Genomic DNA, 17,792 nt, shown 5'->3' on the forward strand with positions numbered 1-17,792 from the left:
CTAGTGCTGCACCTGAGCCGAAGGCTGCAGTCAGGGGACACTCTGCAAATTGTAGCTTGTGTCCTGAAGTGCATGCCAATCACACAGCTGTAGCCTTCACCAGCTTACAGCCGTTGACCTAGAGAGGAATTTGTTACATGGCCGAGGCCCTCTTATAAGCCAGACTCCAGTACAGATAGCACTTCTCCCCATCCTGTCAGACACGCTTGCTCTCTTTTATTGTATTACTCTTAATTGGCTTTGGGTTCCCAGACTCTGAAGCAGAGTCTGAAGCTGAAGTTTTCTTCTCTTTCTCCTATGTGTCTGCTGCTCCGGTTTGCTCTTCTTTCAGGATCGCTGGTAAAAAGGACAGCTGTTGACAGGATAGAGTGATTGGGAGGCTGGGAGAAGTGACCGCCAGACTGGGGAGTGATGTATGTTGCCATCACCTGGAAACTCAGATCAGCAGTAAACCAGAACCTGCCCTGACGATGTAAAGAAAAATATTTCACCTCAGTTAGCTAGGTCATGTCTTTGTCTCTGAGAAGCTGACAACCAGGGGGCATCAGCACTAACTCTGCAACAGAATAAGAAAATGAGCTGAGACTTCAGTGGAAGGGATAGAATACAGACAGTAAGAAGCTCTAATCTGAGTTCTTAAAATCAGAGTATTAATTGGCACGGCCAAGGGAAAGTTCTGGATTTCTCATGAGATTTTCAGAGTAGGTTATATTTTCATCTTGTTAAGTTGGTTAAAGTTCATATCTGTCAAAATACCAAGTAGAAATAGTTAGGTTTTAGATGTCCAGGCAAGGAGCTGGACGCCTTACTAAGCTTGGGTGGTGGCATGGTGGGAAAGGGTTTTGAGTCTAAAAGGTCCCAGAGAAGAGAGCCTGTAGGTTGGAGTAGAGATTTTGGCCCCGGGTCTTGTATTGTTATTTTTTTAATCTGTAGACCAGATCTTTGATTAGAGAGCTTGGCAGGTAGGTTTGCTAGGTGGTGATACTAAGATGGGAACCAGATGAAAATGGGTAAGCGCTCAGAATGAAGTTCAGTGAGGAAAGTGTAGAATTATTCCACCATTCTGAATGTCTGCACAAACCTAAGAAATGGCTGTGAGTGAGCAAATGTGATAGAAAAATATCTGGGATTGAAGATGAGGGCCAGCATCCCTCAGCAGTGTAGTTGTGGTTGAAGCAGGCCTATTCGGGATTGCAAACAGAAATTTAGAATATAGGGTTTGTAAGGTAATGCCCTCCCTTACAACTATCATTAGTCAGATCCTTTTTAGAATACTCTCTAGAATATTTTAGGTTAACGGGGCTATGGGTAGATTTGGAGACTGACCTACAGATAAAGGAATTTGGGACTTGAACTTGCGGAGAATAACTTACATTTCATAATGATCTTTAAGTATGTAAAAACCCTGATTTGAAGATGGGTGCCAGCTCTTCCTAATCTTCACTGAGGATGGAATAGAGTCCCAGCAGCATTTGGGTAGACACGAGGAAAACTTGCCTGACAGCGAAAGTCATTAAATGTCAGAATGAGTTATTGAGGGCAGGTTCTGGATTTCTCATGAGATTTTCAGAGTAGGCTCTGTTTTCATCTTGATAGAATGGATCAGGTCCATTCCCATGGCCCTATGTGATAGCTGAGCGGTAAAACCAGTGACCATTCAGAGTCCCTGTTCCAACCCAAATATTGCCGAGCCCCTGCCTGCAGACATCTACCTGCTTTTACATCCCCTGAGGTGCTTCATGTCCCCGGAAACTGCATCAGCTCCCTCGGCCCATCTGTGGCCCTCCTTTCCAGGTCATGAGCTCTCTGGGGCTGTGCAGATGCACTGATCTAACTGGATTGTGCTCTTGTTCTCTTCTCACTTGCAGTATGAGTTTAAAGCCAAAAACATCAAGAAGAAGAAGGTGAGCATTATGGTTTCAGTGGATGGAGTGAAAGTGATTCTGAAGAAGAAGAAAAAGGTAAGTGACTCTGAATCACAAACTCTGGTGAAGAGGGAAGGAGGGGAGGTAGGCGTGGGATAGCTTTTCTTTCTAGGCTACCTTCCGGACAGAATCCTTCCCTTATCTGGTGAGGTGGTCTGCTTTGACCAGCAACAGTGTTGAGAGGCTACAGCTGGAGCAAAGAGGCAGGGGCCAAAGGCCTAGTCAGCTGTTTGGCTTGGTCAGTCCTGGTATCCCATGAGCGACAAGGGTCATCTCCTGTCATCCTGGCATTCAGACCCCTTCCCCCATTTGATACCTTTACCTTTGAGTCTTGATCTTGGGAAATGCTTTAAGTTCAAGTGAGGGCAAGTAGCAGGGTTCAGTGGGGGAGGGGATAAGAGGCGGCTTCCTCAGAAGTTGTCCCATTCTGTTGCAGGAATAACTCTCAGTTCCAGCTGAGGTGGCATCCGGCCCCATTGTGTGTCCTTGTGTCCTCTTGTTACAGTTATTGCTGCTTTAGCCCATCTATTTCAATAGTCCCTCAAGACCCAGCCACTGCTGCTATTCAGCATGCAGGAAGGCTAGAGCGTGGCCAACATGTTGCTTTTTACTGGGTCAGTGTGGCATGCTGGAAGGAGCCCTCAGCTGATTGGAGAAGACCTGGTTTCTAGTCCTGGCTCTTCTCTTTCTGACTGTGTGGTTCTAAGCAAGTTAGTTTGCTTTTTGGAGCTTCAACTATAAAATGAAGAGTTGGATTAGGTGATCACTTTACCCTTGTCAGATCAATTACCCTGCACCAGCTCTGGAACCGTGCTTTTCGGTGCTTGCATGTGTATGTATAGGTCACCTGTGCTTATTCAGGTTTTTGAGAACCTTCTGGGCTACAGAGAAAGCAGACCCTAGAGGCCAAATGGGTTTGTGTGTTTCTGCCCCCTGAACCTCTGAGGCAGGATGGGAACCTCAGAGGTTAAACACTTCCCAAAGCAGCCACCAAGCCGCCTCTCTTTCCCTAGCCTGTCCATGACTGTTGAATGGCGGTATGCCTCCGGGCTGTGGGAAGAAGCATGTTTACAGGAACTCCCTGCTCTCCAGAGAGTGTTTTAAGGGCAGGGGCCATCTCTGTAAGCTCGGCACTCACTTGGACACCTGGTATGTGTAGTGTGTTTCCAACGATTTTGGCTGTTGGCTAGCTGGGTAAATGAACATGTTTTGTGTATCATGGTCATTAAATCAGGAAGAACTAAGTTCTTAGCAGTTGGGTCAAATGAAGTCTCATGTGTTACTTTTGGCTGTCACATTCTTCTCCCTCTTTCTCCTCTGTCAACCTTCCCATTTAAAAAAAAACAAACAAACAAGGATGAGAGCCTTCCCAAGCATAGAAAAGCCTCAGTGGAAATTGCTAACTTTATGAGTAGGACTTCTTCAGTGACTCTGATCTTCAGGTGTATTATTCTAATGCAGGCAGTAGCCAAGTATATTGTGATCATCTCTTACTGAGATGTAAAAAAAAAAAAAACTTTTTGTTTATATTAATGTGTCTAAAATGCTGTCATCTTGAACTGATGCTAACAGATAATGAATCTCAAATTCCCTTACGAATCTTAGGTTTTATTTGTGGTGTGAACCCAGCTACTAAGATAATTGGCTTGGCTTTGTGGTTTCTCAATCAGTATATTTTCTTCAACTCCCAGCTAGGCCCAAGTAATGATCTTTCCTGTGTATATGATAATGATTATTTATTACAGTATTGGAATCACACTATTGCACCATTTGCTAGGGAGGGGACTTCTGAATGAGGAAGATTAGTCTTGAACTTCATCCAAAGGAGTTTTCTACAAAAGGACCCTAAAGGGCCTCTGTTTCCTGTGGTTTCTCATATACACCAGTAACTTTGTTGGGATAGCCTAAAGCATTGTTCTAGAAAGGCTCTACTGTTCTCATTAACAAATATTTACTGTGTCTACCATGTTCAAGGAACTGGGTAGGATACACAGGGGTATTAGATATGGACCCTTTCCAGCAAAATTAGCTATTTTGAATGACACTATATGCATACATAGGTCTATCATAGCTCCTATAACATTGCATTATAGTTATTTGTCTCTTTACCCCGTAGGCTGCGAGCCTTTAGGGCCAGGGACCACGTCTTCTTTCCAGTTCTATTTCATCTGTTTGAGAGGGTAGAAGACCAGTGGGGGCAAGCTGATGAACGTAATTACACACTAAGATGATAATGAGAACAGCCAACAATAATAGCTAACACTGATATTGAGCCCCTGCCTTTTGCCAGGCCTTGTCTGATGCAGTGTATACTTATTAGATCCACACAACCATCCTGTGAGGTAGGTACCATTTTAAGGCTTGGTTTGCAGAAGAAGATTAAGCAACTTGCCCAAGACCTCAAGTCCCATCAGTGGTGAAGTTGAGGTTTGAACCAGGTCTGTCTTGTTCAGATCCCAAGTGGGTTCTTCCCACTACCGTGTTGCTGTGTGTGTACTAATCTCTTCAGAATCCTCCTTTAGAGAAAAACTGCTCTATAGGAAATGCCTAATGAATTAATCCAGTGTCTTTAACTTCTAGCCTTTACCCTGTCACTGGGATATCACATCACAAGGAAACTAGTTTCCTGCTCAAAGAGTACTGTTAGTTCCAATGGAAACACACAACTTAGATCTATTTGGGTAAGAAAAGGAGGCACTTAGAATTATAGAACCAGAATTTGGGAGAAAGAGCTTTAGAAATGCTCTGGTCTGATCCCCTAATTGATTAGATGTGGTAACAGAGGACAAGAGAGACCCGGTAACGGTCCTGAGGTCACCCAGCTAGTCATGGAGCCAGGACTAAACTGAGTCCAGTCTTCTTTCTACCATGTTTTCTGCTAGTTTTAAAACAGGTGTATTAGGCATTTTGTGCATTGTGTGAGAACTCATTAGTGCTTCAGTTTTGAAATGTGTTTTCTATATCTATATAGGTTATACCTTAAGATGGGGGGTAGCTGTGTTTTCAGGCTAATCCTATTCTGTCTGGAGGCATGGAGAACTTGTCAAGTTGAGTTAATGTGGCCTTTGCAAGGTGATTTAAAAAAAATTTTTTTTTAATTATTTTTTGAGAAGTCACCATTGCTTTCAGGAGCATAAATAATGATAAAGCAGACAGACTTTGTGATGTGCCTACTGATAGTTTCCAGTAGGGATAGGAAATAAATGGAAATACAAATTCTTTCTCTACTTTTGGGTTCCTAGGGAAGGCCTTCAAAACTGCCATATCCATTTCTGGGTTCCAAAAGGAGGAAGGACCTCTGTGATAATTATCCCTGACTCTGTTTTCTGTTCTTGGCCCTGTTCCAGGCAGACCTACCTCTGAACCATTTTGCATATAATATTCCCTGGCAGGAGATTTTGGAATAACTAAATGGCTGTAACTTTCCATGGAGGACTGGATATTTGCACTCATTAGATAAAGAAAAGAGAAGAATCTAAACTCAAGGATGTGCTTACCTCATTCGACGGTCTTATAAAAGCATACACTGAAAGCCCGTTACCCCTCTCCCTCTGTTGAAAGTGAAAAGCTTCCTGGCAGTGGAGAGTGAAAACCTTTGACTTCATCACTTGGAGTAGCAAAGAGAACGTGGGGTCTAGAGGTAGACAGGTTGGACTTTAATTACCGCTTCACTAGATGGCCTTGCAGGGGAGTAAGTTAACTTCCGGAGCCTCATTGTTTGTCTGTAAAGTTGAGATCAATTTTGATAGTGTCAAGGAAGCAATATATAAAGTTCTTAAGAAAGGACATTTTTTCCCATATCAACTGGGAAATTTCCTGTGAGAACAAAAAGTGAAGCAGCTAAATATGACTTTCCTGTATCTTTCCTTTTTTTTTTTACTTTCTCACTTTCTGTGTTATTCTAGGTCCTCCAACAAGTAGATGCCAAGACAGGATTAAATGCCTGTGGGAGGAGGTGGGGAGACAAGGCTGAGATAGCTGTCAGATTTCAGTGTGGGTCTGACTCCAAGTGAAGGAGAGAGGAAGGAAGGAAGGCAGGTAGGTTGGGTGAAGGTCTCTTAGAGTACAGCACGGTCTGAGGAAGGTTTGGCAGGGCCGTCAGGGAGTTCTGAAGCCAGAGTCATCTGTCAGAGGATCCCTGTGTCTCCTAGGAACGGGCTTCCTCAGGATCCCCGCACACTGGTCACTGTCTGGGGGCAGGGCCCCTGCGTGTACGTAGTGATGGATTTCAGAATGCAGCAGCCGGGGCCCTTGGTTAGTTAAACTTCCTGTAATTGGAGGTCTGTGGGGCACATTCTTGTGATAACATCTTCTTTTCTCCAGAAATTTTTTACTAGCCAATATACGAAGCAGAACCTTCTTTCAAGTGAAGCTACTCTCTACATCTCATGACTTTTTAATTACCTTGGAGTAAGAAATTCATTTTTAAAAGAGAAGAAAAAGAGGAGGGAAGGGGAGACTGCTGGGGTGGGGAAAGGCATGGAGAGAGACAGGTTAATAAACTAATTCAGAGGCCTCTTAAAAGGCTCAACAGTGCCTTGAGTGAGTGTCCTTTGTAGGTACGGAGGGGACAAAGAGTAAGAGAAAGGAGTGATACCCCAATTCTGTATGTGTATATGTATGGCAAAATGACAGACAGCTGCCCCAAGGGCATCAGTCTGCTCCAGTAGGTACTCTGCCCACTCATATTTTTACCCCCATTTCTTTATATTTATGGAGCTAGTGAGGAGGTAGATCTTGTCTCCCTGGGCCTCACTCACTGGCCTCAATGCTGGTACTGTTTGTGCTCCCAGTGATACCAGGGAGGCCCTGCCTGAGCCTGGGCTTCAGGTGGAAGGAGCCTGAAGACCAGCCTCGATCAGTCCTGTTGGTCCCCCTGGGCTGTTTGCAGTGAGTACGGCTGTGAAGGGCGCTCTTTCCCTCAAAAGCACTCAAAGAGGTGCTGACAGCTTTAAAGATGTATCCTCTCTTCTCTTCCCCCCCTCCACCTCCTTTTCCACTCCCACTTGGACTTGAAATGTCTTCATTTCCTGGCATATCTTGGAGACCACAGCTCATTGAGGACAGTGGGTAGCAAAACTGAAAATTTCCTCACATAGCTACCAAGACTCCAAGGCTTATTTCCAAGCACTAAAAAAAAAAAAAAAAAGTGGTTTTCAGGTGTAACTTGGAGCTGTGTGAGTTTTCTGAGGACAGTTCAACTGAGTTTGGCTATAGTTACCATTCAATAATATCTCTGTTTTATGGTCGAAGCCAACTTTGATTAATAATCCCATAAAGGTAGATCAGTAGCTTTTCTTCCTGTTTTCTTTCTCTCGTTAACCTTTTTTTTTCTAAAATCTTTTCCTTAGAAGAATGTTTCCATGTAGAAAAGTGAGGAGGGGGTGGTCTCTTTGTGTGTGTGTTTTTTTTCTCTACAACGTTTGAAAAATGGAGGAGATGTGTAAAACAATGTCAGAGCAAAGAGAAGAATCAAATCGTTTTTAAGACACGCATTGCCTCCCTCTGAGTTACGCTATTCAGATAATACCACGTTGACTCTGAATTGTACCAGAGTACCTGTACAGGTCAAAAAATCAGGAGAACTTGGTTCTAGTCTTGACTGGGCTATTAACTAGGGGGACACCTTGCTCAAGAAACTGCACTGCTCTGGGTTTTATTTGAAAGATGGTGGGATAGGAAGGATATTGAGTGTGTGGCCAGGAGGAGTGGAGAGGCATTAGTTATCAAAGTGTTGGAGCATCATTCAGGCATTGAGGAGATTGGGTTAAAATGCTCCAACCATATTTGCCTTAGGTTCTTGAACAACTGAAACATTGTTGAGTCCCGTCTACCCTCCAAACCCTTCGAGTTATTTTGATAATTTCCTTATCCCTGCATAGATTGAATGGACTCATGCAAGGATTACTGCAAGACCTTTAAAGGGAGATCTAATGGGATTTTATGGATTTTACTTAAATGGATTTTAATGGGATTTTCAGAAAAGGAAAATTAGTAAGTAAGTCAGTGAAAAGATGTTTATTATTTTTGGCCAGCATATTCTATACAGATGCTGATATCACTTTAGGAAGTAAAGTATTTTCTGCCTGCTGTGGACCCTTCTGATGTTCCTCAATAAATTAACACAAGGTTCCCTGGGAGTCTGGTCTCTCCATCCTTCTCCTCATGTCTTCCAGAGAAAGAAAAATATTTATTCTGTACTATTTTGCCTCATTATTCTTTCTTTTTGATGAATGTATTAGTTGCATTCCTTAGACTTGCAAGGAAGAGTCGTGCCCAGATCAACTTGAACAGAGGCTTATTTCAGGCTAGGCGGAAACATGGGCTGGCACACAATGCTTCCTCTTCCTCAGCACGGCAGTCTGTTTGAGTGGAAAGTATGCAGCTGGTCACAGAAACCACCTACCGTTACCGGGGGTTCAGCCTAGGCTCCGTCTAGGACTTGGTAGTCTCCAAAGAGAGGATCTGAGTGGGTGGAACTGGGTCTTCTCATCGTGGAGCTCAAGGACTAGGCAGGTCTGGCCAGCCCCTCCGTGACACTTGACCTTCCTCATGTGCAGTCGGGTGCTGATCCTGAGCCCCGTCAGTCACGGCTGGGTTAGCAAGGATGGCTCATGAGATGCACGCAGCGTGTGCCAAGTCACCCACACTCAGAAAGAACCCTCTCTGGGGCTGCTTTCCTCCCAGAGGAAAGCAGTGGGTGTGGCAGCTTCTCGGAGTTTTATGGACTGCTTGGTGCATTGAGTTATTAACTCTTGTGTTAACTTTGAAAATTACATCAGAGCAGCAAGGACTCTTACGAGCAGACTTTCTTGATAGTTAAGAACATGAGAAAACGGGGGCTCGATTCCCTCAGGAGCAGAGCAGCCTCTGCTGTTAGTCATCCAGGTGTTTAGTTCACAGTGGCTGTTTATTGAGCAACACCGGGGCGGGGGGGGGGGGGCCTTGGCCAGGGGCAGTGGTTAATGGGATCACCATCGGTTGGCTGTCTTTAGTGTCAGGAGACCCTTCCCGTGCCAGGCCTGAGACTCCAGACTGTGCTGTGTGTGAAAGAGATCCTCCTGTTGGGGATTTCAATTTATACCTTTTCTCTGGTATAGAAGAGTGGCTCTCAACCCTAAGGTCACATCACAGTCACCTGAAATGTTTGTTAAAGCTACAGATGACCGGGCCTCACGTGAGCTTCGACCCATCATGTGAATGACCCCAAAGAGTTGGAGCCCTGGCATCTGGAGTTTTTAAAAAAACATACAAACCAGACTTTCACTTTTTGGATGGGTGCGTTTTTCTCTATTCTTCCTGCCAAAGTGCAACTGAAAACCCTGGACGTTATCTGTAAAACAAACGTTAAGGTGGGGCAAGGCCGACTGGCTGGGGCCGCACGGAAGCACGCAGCTGTGAGCTCCCTGAGCTTCGTTTTAATCTCATATATCCCAGGCCCGGAGCCGAAGAAGCCTGCAACCTGGATATGGCACAGAGCCCCAACAAAGCCTGCTCTCTCTCTAGCCAAAGGAGGAGGGAAGGGACGGCATAGCAAGGCAGAAAGCCTCCAGCCAGACAACACAGGAAAATGGGCTCCCCACCACCCAGGCCAGCAAAGACTGTGAGTGGGGAGCGTAGACTCCCCCCTTTGCCAGGAGTAACAAGGGGATTCCAGGCTCTCCAGCTAAGAAGAGTGCAGGGACTTTTCACCCCTGCCAGCTGGTAATGAGCCCCGTTGTTCCCCCTTTCTCTTCCATGGGGAGCTGAGTGTTTCCTTCCCCAGGGGTCCTGAACAGCATTGCCCCTGTGACAAAGGCCAGTGAAGGTGGAGCAGAGTCCTCTGTCCCTGCGCCTACGGGTGGGACCTGAGGGCACGTGGCGGCTACTTCTCCAACATGTCGGGGTGCTACTGACCTCATCAAGCATCTGGGGTCTCCAGTACTGCCCCAGAATCCTCTCCCCCCACCTTCCTCCATCCTCATGCCTGTCCTCTATCCCCAGCTGCTTAGGGATCTGTCTCCTTTGTGTTCACAGAAAGTTAGGTTCAAAGCCAGACGAGTATCCTCTTATGGGTGGCTGTAAATGTACTAGTTAGCTTGCCAGGCTTGTGTTCAGCCTTTTCCCCCCCTCTTTAAGGGAGGGAGGCTGGGGTCCACGTATCATTTGCATTTGATGGCATCATTCAGTGTCTATGACCCCTTCTCCCTTTTGTTCTCCCTGCCTCTCCCGCTCCTCTGGAGTGATGTATGATCTTTTTTTTTTCTTGGTGATTTCTCCATGAAAGTATGATTTAGATTGCAGTCTCCTGAGACCCCTTGGCTCCTGCCTACCCTCTGCACCCTTGAGAGACACTCTCCTAAAGTGCTTGAAGGAAACTGATCAGACCAGATACTTGACATTTTCCGCTTGTCCTTTTGGAGCAATCGATTCCAGGCCTCTTAGAGGGAACAAGGCCGGAAGCAAATGCATGTGTTTGCATAAGCATTAGTAGCTCAGTGTGTGCCCTGGTTCTGTAGCTGAGGACAAGCCTAACTTATTCATTTACAGCTTCTTTTATTGCAGAAAAAGGAGTGGACGTGGGATGAGAGCAAGATGCTGGTGATGCAGGACCCTATCTACAGGTAAGAGCCCGGTCCCCAGGGTACACCTGTCCTCTCTGGGAGCCATCTGTTGGGTTGGTGGGTCCAGACAAATTAAAATAAATTTCTCCTTTTTCCCTCCTGAGACCTGTTACTTCTGTAGATGTAAGTACAAGGAGCAAATCTGCTCTCTCTTTAAGAAGGAGAGGAAAATTCTTCTCATGCTCAGTAGCACTAAGGGAACTATGAAGGTTTTCTGCTTGATGTTTAATGCAAGTCTTTTAGTTGTCACTTGAGCCCTTTTCATTTTGTGCTAGTTTTATTTTAACTGAAATTTCTTTTTACTTCTTTTTTTTTAACTTAACTGAAATTTCATAATTGCATATATGTTGATAAAAATGAGAGAACTGGGTTTTCCCATTACGCTATACTTATAATTCCCCACAGTTACCTGTTCTTCCTTTCTGCCCCTTCAGAAACTGAGCATAGATAAGGGGGTTATGATCATTTGGGACAGCAGAAAGTCACAAATAAAATGTATAGAAATTGCTTTTACAATGAGACTGGTATTCCTATTCAGATTAGATGACTGCCGTTCATGTGTACTCTCTGGGCCGAGGGATACCTGATAGCAACACACACAGAGCCAGGGCCCTCCTGGGACCCACGCAGGGCCTTGATTCATCTGTGCGTCATTCTTCTGTCCTAAATCTCCGCTGACCAAGCCCTACCCCACCTCTTAACTCCTTCCTGTTTTCTTCACTGGGGGGAAAGGGGTATTAGCTATTCTTTTGGGATTTGGGGGTCTAGATTTAAGCTTTGATTTTGTCTCCTCTCAAATTACTTGCCTTGGTTGCCAAAGTGAATTAAGGTTGGAACTCACCCGAGAAGTCGGCATCATGGTGGCCCCGCTGAGTCAAAGAGTAGCTGCCTGTGAAATGGAATTTCCATTCATTCAAATATGTATACATATTTAAAACACTCATCCCAGGTACTGTGCTAGGTAATTTAGTAGGTGGCGAAAATAAATTATGGTCCCTTGTTCTCAGGAAGCTTTAGGTCTAGTAGGGAAATGGAATCCTGAACAAATCATTGTGGTACAAGACAGTGTGTCTGACAAAATGGATTTCTTTCTCTGTGTTTCTGTTGTACTTGTGTTTGTTGAAATACTTGTTATAGTTACTGCTACTTCAAAATGAATCTGTCTTTTGCCACTGGACGGTGAGGCTCTTGCCAGTGGAGAACTATGTTCAACGCACTTTTGTATTTCTAGCACCAAGCCTGTGTCTGTTCTCTATGAGGCATTTAGTAAATGTGTGACGGGTGGATGGATAAATGTATTGAATCAATATCTGAAAATTAACGTAAGTGGTATGGTGATTCACAGGAGGGAATAATCACTTTCTACTTGAGTGATAAGGAAAGGCTTTAAGAAACAAGTTGTGTCGGAACTGGGCTTGAAGGATGTGAATGGACAAACCTCTATCATTTGCACTTTGTAAAAGGAAGTGTTTCTTGGTTTTTGTGTTTTTGTTTTTATTTTTTTACAGTGGCATCATATCCATACAAAAGCGAACTCTGTGTGGGATGGTGGTCATGAACTTTAATCTTGCCTTTTCCTGGTTTGAAAGAAGGAACTTTCCCCAAAGTTTTATATCCCAAATAAGCTGTTGTTTTTATTTTTTATAACAGCTTTATTGAGGTATAATTGACATATAAAAATTGAGCATATTTCAAGTGAATAATTGGGTAAGTTTTGATATATGTGTACACTTCTAGAACCATCACCTCAGTCAGGATACTGAGCATATGTCTCCCCCAGACGTTTCCTTGTACCCTGTTGTAATCTCTCTCTCTCTCCCTCCCTGCTGCATCTCCCTCCTGCCCCCCAAGTCCCCAGGCAACTACTGATCTCCCTTCTGTTAGTAGAGATGAGTTTGTATTTTCTTGAGTTTTGTATAAACAGAGTCATACAATATACAGCATACATATGTACAGTATACCCCCACTGTTTTTTGGCCTGGCTTCTTTCATTTAGCATACTTATTTTAAGATGCGTTCCTTGCCATTGCATATATCAGTAGCTTATCCCTTTTTATTACTAAGTTGTATCCCATTGTATGAGTATAACACAATTTGCTTAGCCATTCACATGTTGATGGACATTGTGGTGGTTTCCAGTTTTTGACTCTTACAGTGAAAACTTCTGTGACTGTTCATATACAGTCTTTGTATAGACATATGCTTTTATTTTTCTTGGGTAAATACCCAGGAGTAGAATGAATGATTATTTGTTAGGTGTACACTGAACTTTTTTTTTTTTTAAGTGACTTCTAAGTGATTATCTTTTTGGTTGGTGAATCTCGGAGTGATTTTTTTTTTTTAACATCTTTATTGGAGTATAATTGCTTTACAATGGTGTGTTAGTTTCTGCTTTATAACAAAGTGAATCAGTTATACATATACATACATCCCCATATCTCCTCCCTCTTGCATCTCCCTCCCTCCCACCCTCCCTCTCCCACCCCTCTAGGTGGTCACAAAGCACCGAGCTGATCTCCCTGTGCTGTGCGGCTGCTTCCCACCGGAGTGATTTTTAAAGTGCGTCTCTTTTATTTATTTATTTATTTGGCCACACCCTGTGGCATGTGGGACCTTAGTTCCCTGACCAGAGATCAAACCTGCTCCCCCTGCAGTGGAAGCTTGGAGTCTTAACCACTGGGCCGCCAGGAAGGTCCCTGTTGAATTTCTTCTGAGACTGCCAAACTTTTTTCCAAAGCGATTGTACCGCTAGCGGTGGTTGAGAGTCCCAGCTCCTTCACATCTTCGCCAACATCTAGTATCATCAGTCTTTTTATTTTTAGCCCTGCAAATATGTGTGATGTAGTATATCATTGTGGTTTTAATTTGCGTTTTCCTAGTGAGTAATGACGTTGAGCATCTTTCCATCATATGTGCCATTTGTATATCTTTTGTGAAGCATCTGTTCAAATTTTTTAGCCCATTTTTAATTGGGGTGTTTTGTTTTCTTTTATTGAATTTTGAGGGTTCCTGATAAATTTTGGATACATGTCCTTTATCAGATATATGATTTGCAAATATTTTATCCAAGTCTGGCTTGTCTTTATCTTAATAGGGTCCTTTGAAGAAGCTCATATGATCATTTTTTAAAGTGTGTGGGTTGTGTTTTTGGTGTCATATTTAAGAAATCTTTGCTAACTCAAGGACACAAAGATTTTCTTCTGTGTTCTCTTCTGGAAGCGTTATAGTTTTAGGCTTTACGTTTAGGTGTATGATCTATTTTGATCCAATTTTTTTAATATGGTGTGAGGGATATATCAAAGTTCTTTCTGGGGGTTTTTGTCTTGTTTCAGTTTTGGGTTTTTTTGGCAAATGAATGTCCAGTTGTTCCAGCCTCATTTGTTGAAAAGATATTCTTTCTCCACTGAAGTACCTTTGTTGAAAATCAGTTATCCACATCTGTGTGGTTTCTTTCAGAACTCTTTATTCTGTTCCATTTATCTAATTGTCTGTCTTGACACCAGTACCACAGTGTCTTGATTGCTGTAGCTTAATAACAATCATTGAAATCAGGTAGTCTCATTCTTCCAACTTTGTTCTTTTTCAAAGATTTCTTCCAATTAGTATTAGTATGGTATATCTTTTTCCATTCATTTTTAAGAAGAAAAATGGTTTTTGGTGGGGAGTAGAAAACATCAAAGAAATCTTAAAGTGAATTTTTCTTTGGCCAACCTCCACGCAGCAGACTTTCTGGTTGTAGATTTCTTGTGGATATCTTCCTAATCTATCAAAATTTAGCAACCTGTGTTTATGAACAAAGGAATGCTGTTCCAGTTTCCTCGATACTTTTCCCCCTCATGTATTAAATTGTGGGTGTTTTAGTCTCTGTATGTGTGTATTTGTATATCTATTTGCTATGGGTAGATGAAAGAGAACTTTTTTCTAAACTGTATGTGTCCCATTTTTTCATCAATAAGAACATTTATTATCATGATAATATAGTAACATTCACAAATGAGCTTTTTCCTGGGTACAATTGTTTTTCTGCCCTTAAGGAACCACTCTAGTTGGATTCAGTAGCACTGCTGAAGAATACATAATTGCTGTGCCTTTGATGAAACAAAGGATTACTGCAGCGTTCACGTTAGGAAAACTCCTTTATGGTAAAACATATTCTTCCTAGTCAAAAGAAGGGACTTTGCCACAGCAGTAATGAAGTTTTTGTTTTTTATTAAGTCAGAATTTCAATTTGAACCTTTTGCATCTCTCACCTAGAATAATAGAATCATGGTTTTAAAATTGTGATGAAATATATATATATATATATATATATATATATAACATAAAATTTGCCATTTTATCCCCTTTTAAGTATACAAATGAGTGGCCTTAATTACAATGACAGTGTTGTGCAACCAGCAGCACTGTTTCCAAGATGTTTTCATCACTCTAAACTTTGTATCCATTATGTACAAACTCCTTATTCCCCCTCCTTGAAGCCCATGTAACTTTTAAAATCATGAACTTTAAGAGGTTAAAGTACTGTGGTGGACGTCTAGTCCATTTTCCCCTCCATTACAGGATGCCTCTATTTCTCTGAAGTATTTGCTATTATGGTCTTCTTTGTTAGGTGGAGGCAAATGTCTTTGTTTATGTAATTTTTGTCCATTTATCCTAGCTCTCTTCTCTGGAGTTACACATACATAGATCTTATTTCTCTAAAGTTTCTGAAGCCATTCCTTACTATATTTTTTCTAGACTTCCTAATTTCAAAACATCATGCTTCTTTGTAAAATATGTTGGAATTTAATACATCTCATGCTGTCTTATCAGTGTAAATTATAGAGACACAGTTTTACCCTCATGATATGGAGTTCTGCATTTGTTTTTTAAGAATTAGATCATACTATATTTTTATTTGCTAAACAAACTGTGTTAGGTCCTAGGTTGTGGTGGATTTATTGTCCAGAATCCTTAGGATATTCACAGTAATTGCTTTCAATCAAGATTTTTTAATCATTCTTTATTTCTGTAGTTTTCTCTGTTTTATTTTTTAGCCTAAATACAGAACTTTACATATACCATTGTTGAATTAGATATATTTCATTTGAAGCCATTATTCATAGTTTTTGGATTCTTGTGAATCAGGGAAGCAGGCAACTATGAGTGTTATGGCATAAGGAATTTGTTACAGGATTTAGACCTACACAGTTGCGATAGGAGCTGGGAAGTAAAAGTCCAAAAACGACCAAAGAGGAGTCATGAGCCAGCCCCGGTATGTGTTAGAAGTCAAGAGTGTCCAGGGTGCTAGGTGCGCTTGTGTACTGGAGTGGAATTGGGAAGGGGCACAGGCGCAAATGTCTGTGAAAGGCATTTGATGGCTTGAAGGCCCTTGATGGCTGCTGCATTTGAGTTTGCAGTGAAGCTCCTGCTGGCAGTCCTGGGTTCACTGTTGTTCAGCAGGGCTGACAGTTATGAAGGTCAGCCAGATATGGGGCACAGAAGAGTGAAGACAAATTGCAACTCACTAGCACCTCCATGTTCATCCTTTCCTGCTTCTAACGAGTGATGACCTTCAGAGCGTCATGGCTACTTCATTTCGGCCTCCTAAATCCCCCACAGATTTCTCTTGCGAGCAATCCTAAACTGCAGTTCTCCAGGGAAGCGAATGCCAAGGTACACAGTTCTAGCTTAGCTGAGTTCACCCAGTATAAACCATCACAGCAGGTTCTAGTAACAGGCTAACTATCCCTCTTCGTTTTCTGTTAAGTGAAACTTTAATATTTTCATCCAAGTCACTGATAAGGCTGTTGAATAAAATGGGAAAGCTTGGAAAATGTAGACTTCATGTTTTTATTTTTCTTTATTTTCACTTCCTTAGTTAATATGCGTATTTTACCTTTTCTGGTTTAAAGGGCATGCTGATTTTTTTAAAAAGTTTAAAAATAGCACTGGAGTGGTTGTACTGTTGCAGAAGTCACTGTGCTTTTGAATTTCAGTTTCCCTGCCTTGATGTCGTCTACGTTTTAGTCTTATTGGGCGCTAATAGAATTAACATATTTGGGTAAAAAAGTCTCTAGGACATTTATGTTCTTCATGCTAGGGATCAGATTGTCAAACAAACAAAAATCCTTTTTTTTTTTTGTGGGAGTGGGGGTGACCAGAGGAAGTAAATTAAACAACCTGAAGTCTTCAGGAGACAGACTGGAAGTAATTCTCCAGTTTTGAGTATAAACGACCAAACCAGGTAGAGCCCCCATAGGGTTTCCAGACATTCCCCAGAAATGGCATTAATTAACATCCAAGAGGTTGGTGAGATGATTAGAAATCAGAGAAAGTGCATTCTAGTTTTGGCCCTCCACATTGAGCTATGCTTTGATTTTGAGCAAGTCACAGGTTATTCAAGGCTAACTGGGGAAGGGAGGGAAGAATGCACGGAGAGCTGATGTGCATTGCTGGTCATTGTGCTAGGCACTGAGGAAAGCAGTAATTTATCAGTCTGGGTCCAGTGGGAGACAGAACTCACACAATGATTTAAATAGGAGAAGGATTATGAAGAATGACTAAGTTGTAACAAAACAGTAACTTCAAGATGCAAAGAGCAATCTTAAGAGTCTTCTGGGGGCTTCCCTAGTGGCGCAGTGGTTGAGAATCTGCCTGCTAATGCAGGGGACGCGGGTTCGAGCCCTGGTCTGGGAAGATCCCACGTGCCGCGGAGCAACTAGGTCCGTGAGCCACAACTACTGAGCCTGCGCGTCTGGAGCCTGTGCTCCGCACCAAGAGAGGCCGCGATAATGAGAGGCCCGCGCACCGCGATGAAGAGGGGCCCCCACTCGCCGCAACTAGAGAAAGCCCTCACACAGAAACGAAGACCCAACACAGCCAAAAATAAATAAATAAATTAAAAAAAAAAAAAAAGAGTCCTCTGGGGCTGAAGGAGAGTACAAAAAGGAGGACCATTTTGGGGGAGGAAGACCCCTCTCCTGGGCTGGGGTTCAGATTTCATTGTGGAGGTTGTGTTGCAGCATCCGGATGACAGAGAAGCTCACTGGGTTGCCTAGGCCAGAGTGGTCCCCAGTTGCCTGGAAAATAGGAAGCAACCCTCAGGGGCTGGGTGCAGGAGAAGGGCAGCTGGTCGGTGGGCGCACGGAGGGAGTAGGGGTGTCACTGTGGATGGGAGGCTTGGGATGCCCAGGATCTTTGCGGGGAGGGCTGTAGGTAGGTGGGACTCACCCAGCCACACTGGGAATGTGAGGTCGCTGAAGAGCTATATTCTGGGCCACAT

General features: G+C 43.1%; 1 protein-coding gene across 8 annotated transcripts in view; it reads left to right on the plus strand.

The window, feature by feature from the left end:
- LOC132372880 (carboxyl-terminal PDZ ligand of neuronal nitric oxide synthase protein) overlaps positions 1-17,792 on the plus strand; it is a 304,178-nt gene that overhangs the window by 204,035 nt on the left and 82,351 nt on the right. For 4 of the 8 annotated variants that reach the window (XR_009505266.1, XM_059935021.1, XM_059935065.1 and 1 more), the window contains exons 3-4: positions 1,869-1,961; positions 10,455-10,528. The exons of 2 other annotated variants lie outside the window; for them this stretch is intronic. Coding sequence is in view for 4 of the 6 variants with exons in the window: in XM_059935021.1 (XP_059791004.1) it covers positions 1,869-1,961; positions 10,455-10,528 (167 nt within the window). In the remaining 2 variants the exon portion in view is untranslated. The remainder of the gene's footprint in view (positions 1-1,868; positions 1,962-10,454; positions 10,529-17,792) is intronic. 2 more of the 8 variants (XR_009505268.1, XM_059935030.1) reach the window with 1 other exon arrangement.

This window comes from Balaenoptera ricei, chromosome 1 (assembly GCF_028023285.1).
Source record: "Balaenoptera ricei isolate mBalRic1 chromosome 1, mBalRic1.hap2, whole genome shotgun sequence".
Taxonomy (NCBI): domain Eukaryota; kingdom Metazoa; phylum Chordata; class Mammalia; order Artiodactyla; family Balaenopteridae; genus Balaenoptera; species Balaenoptera ricei.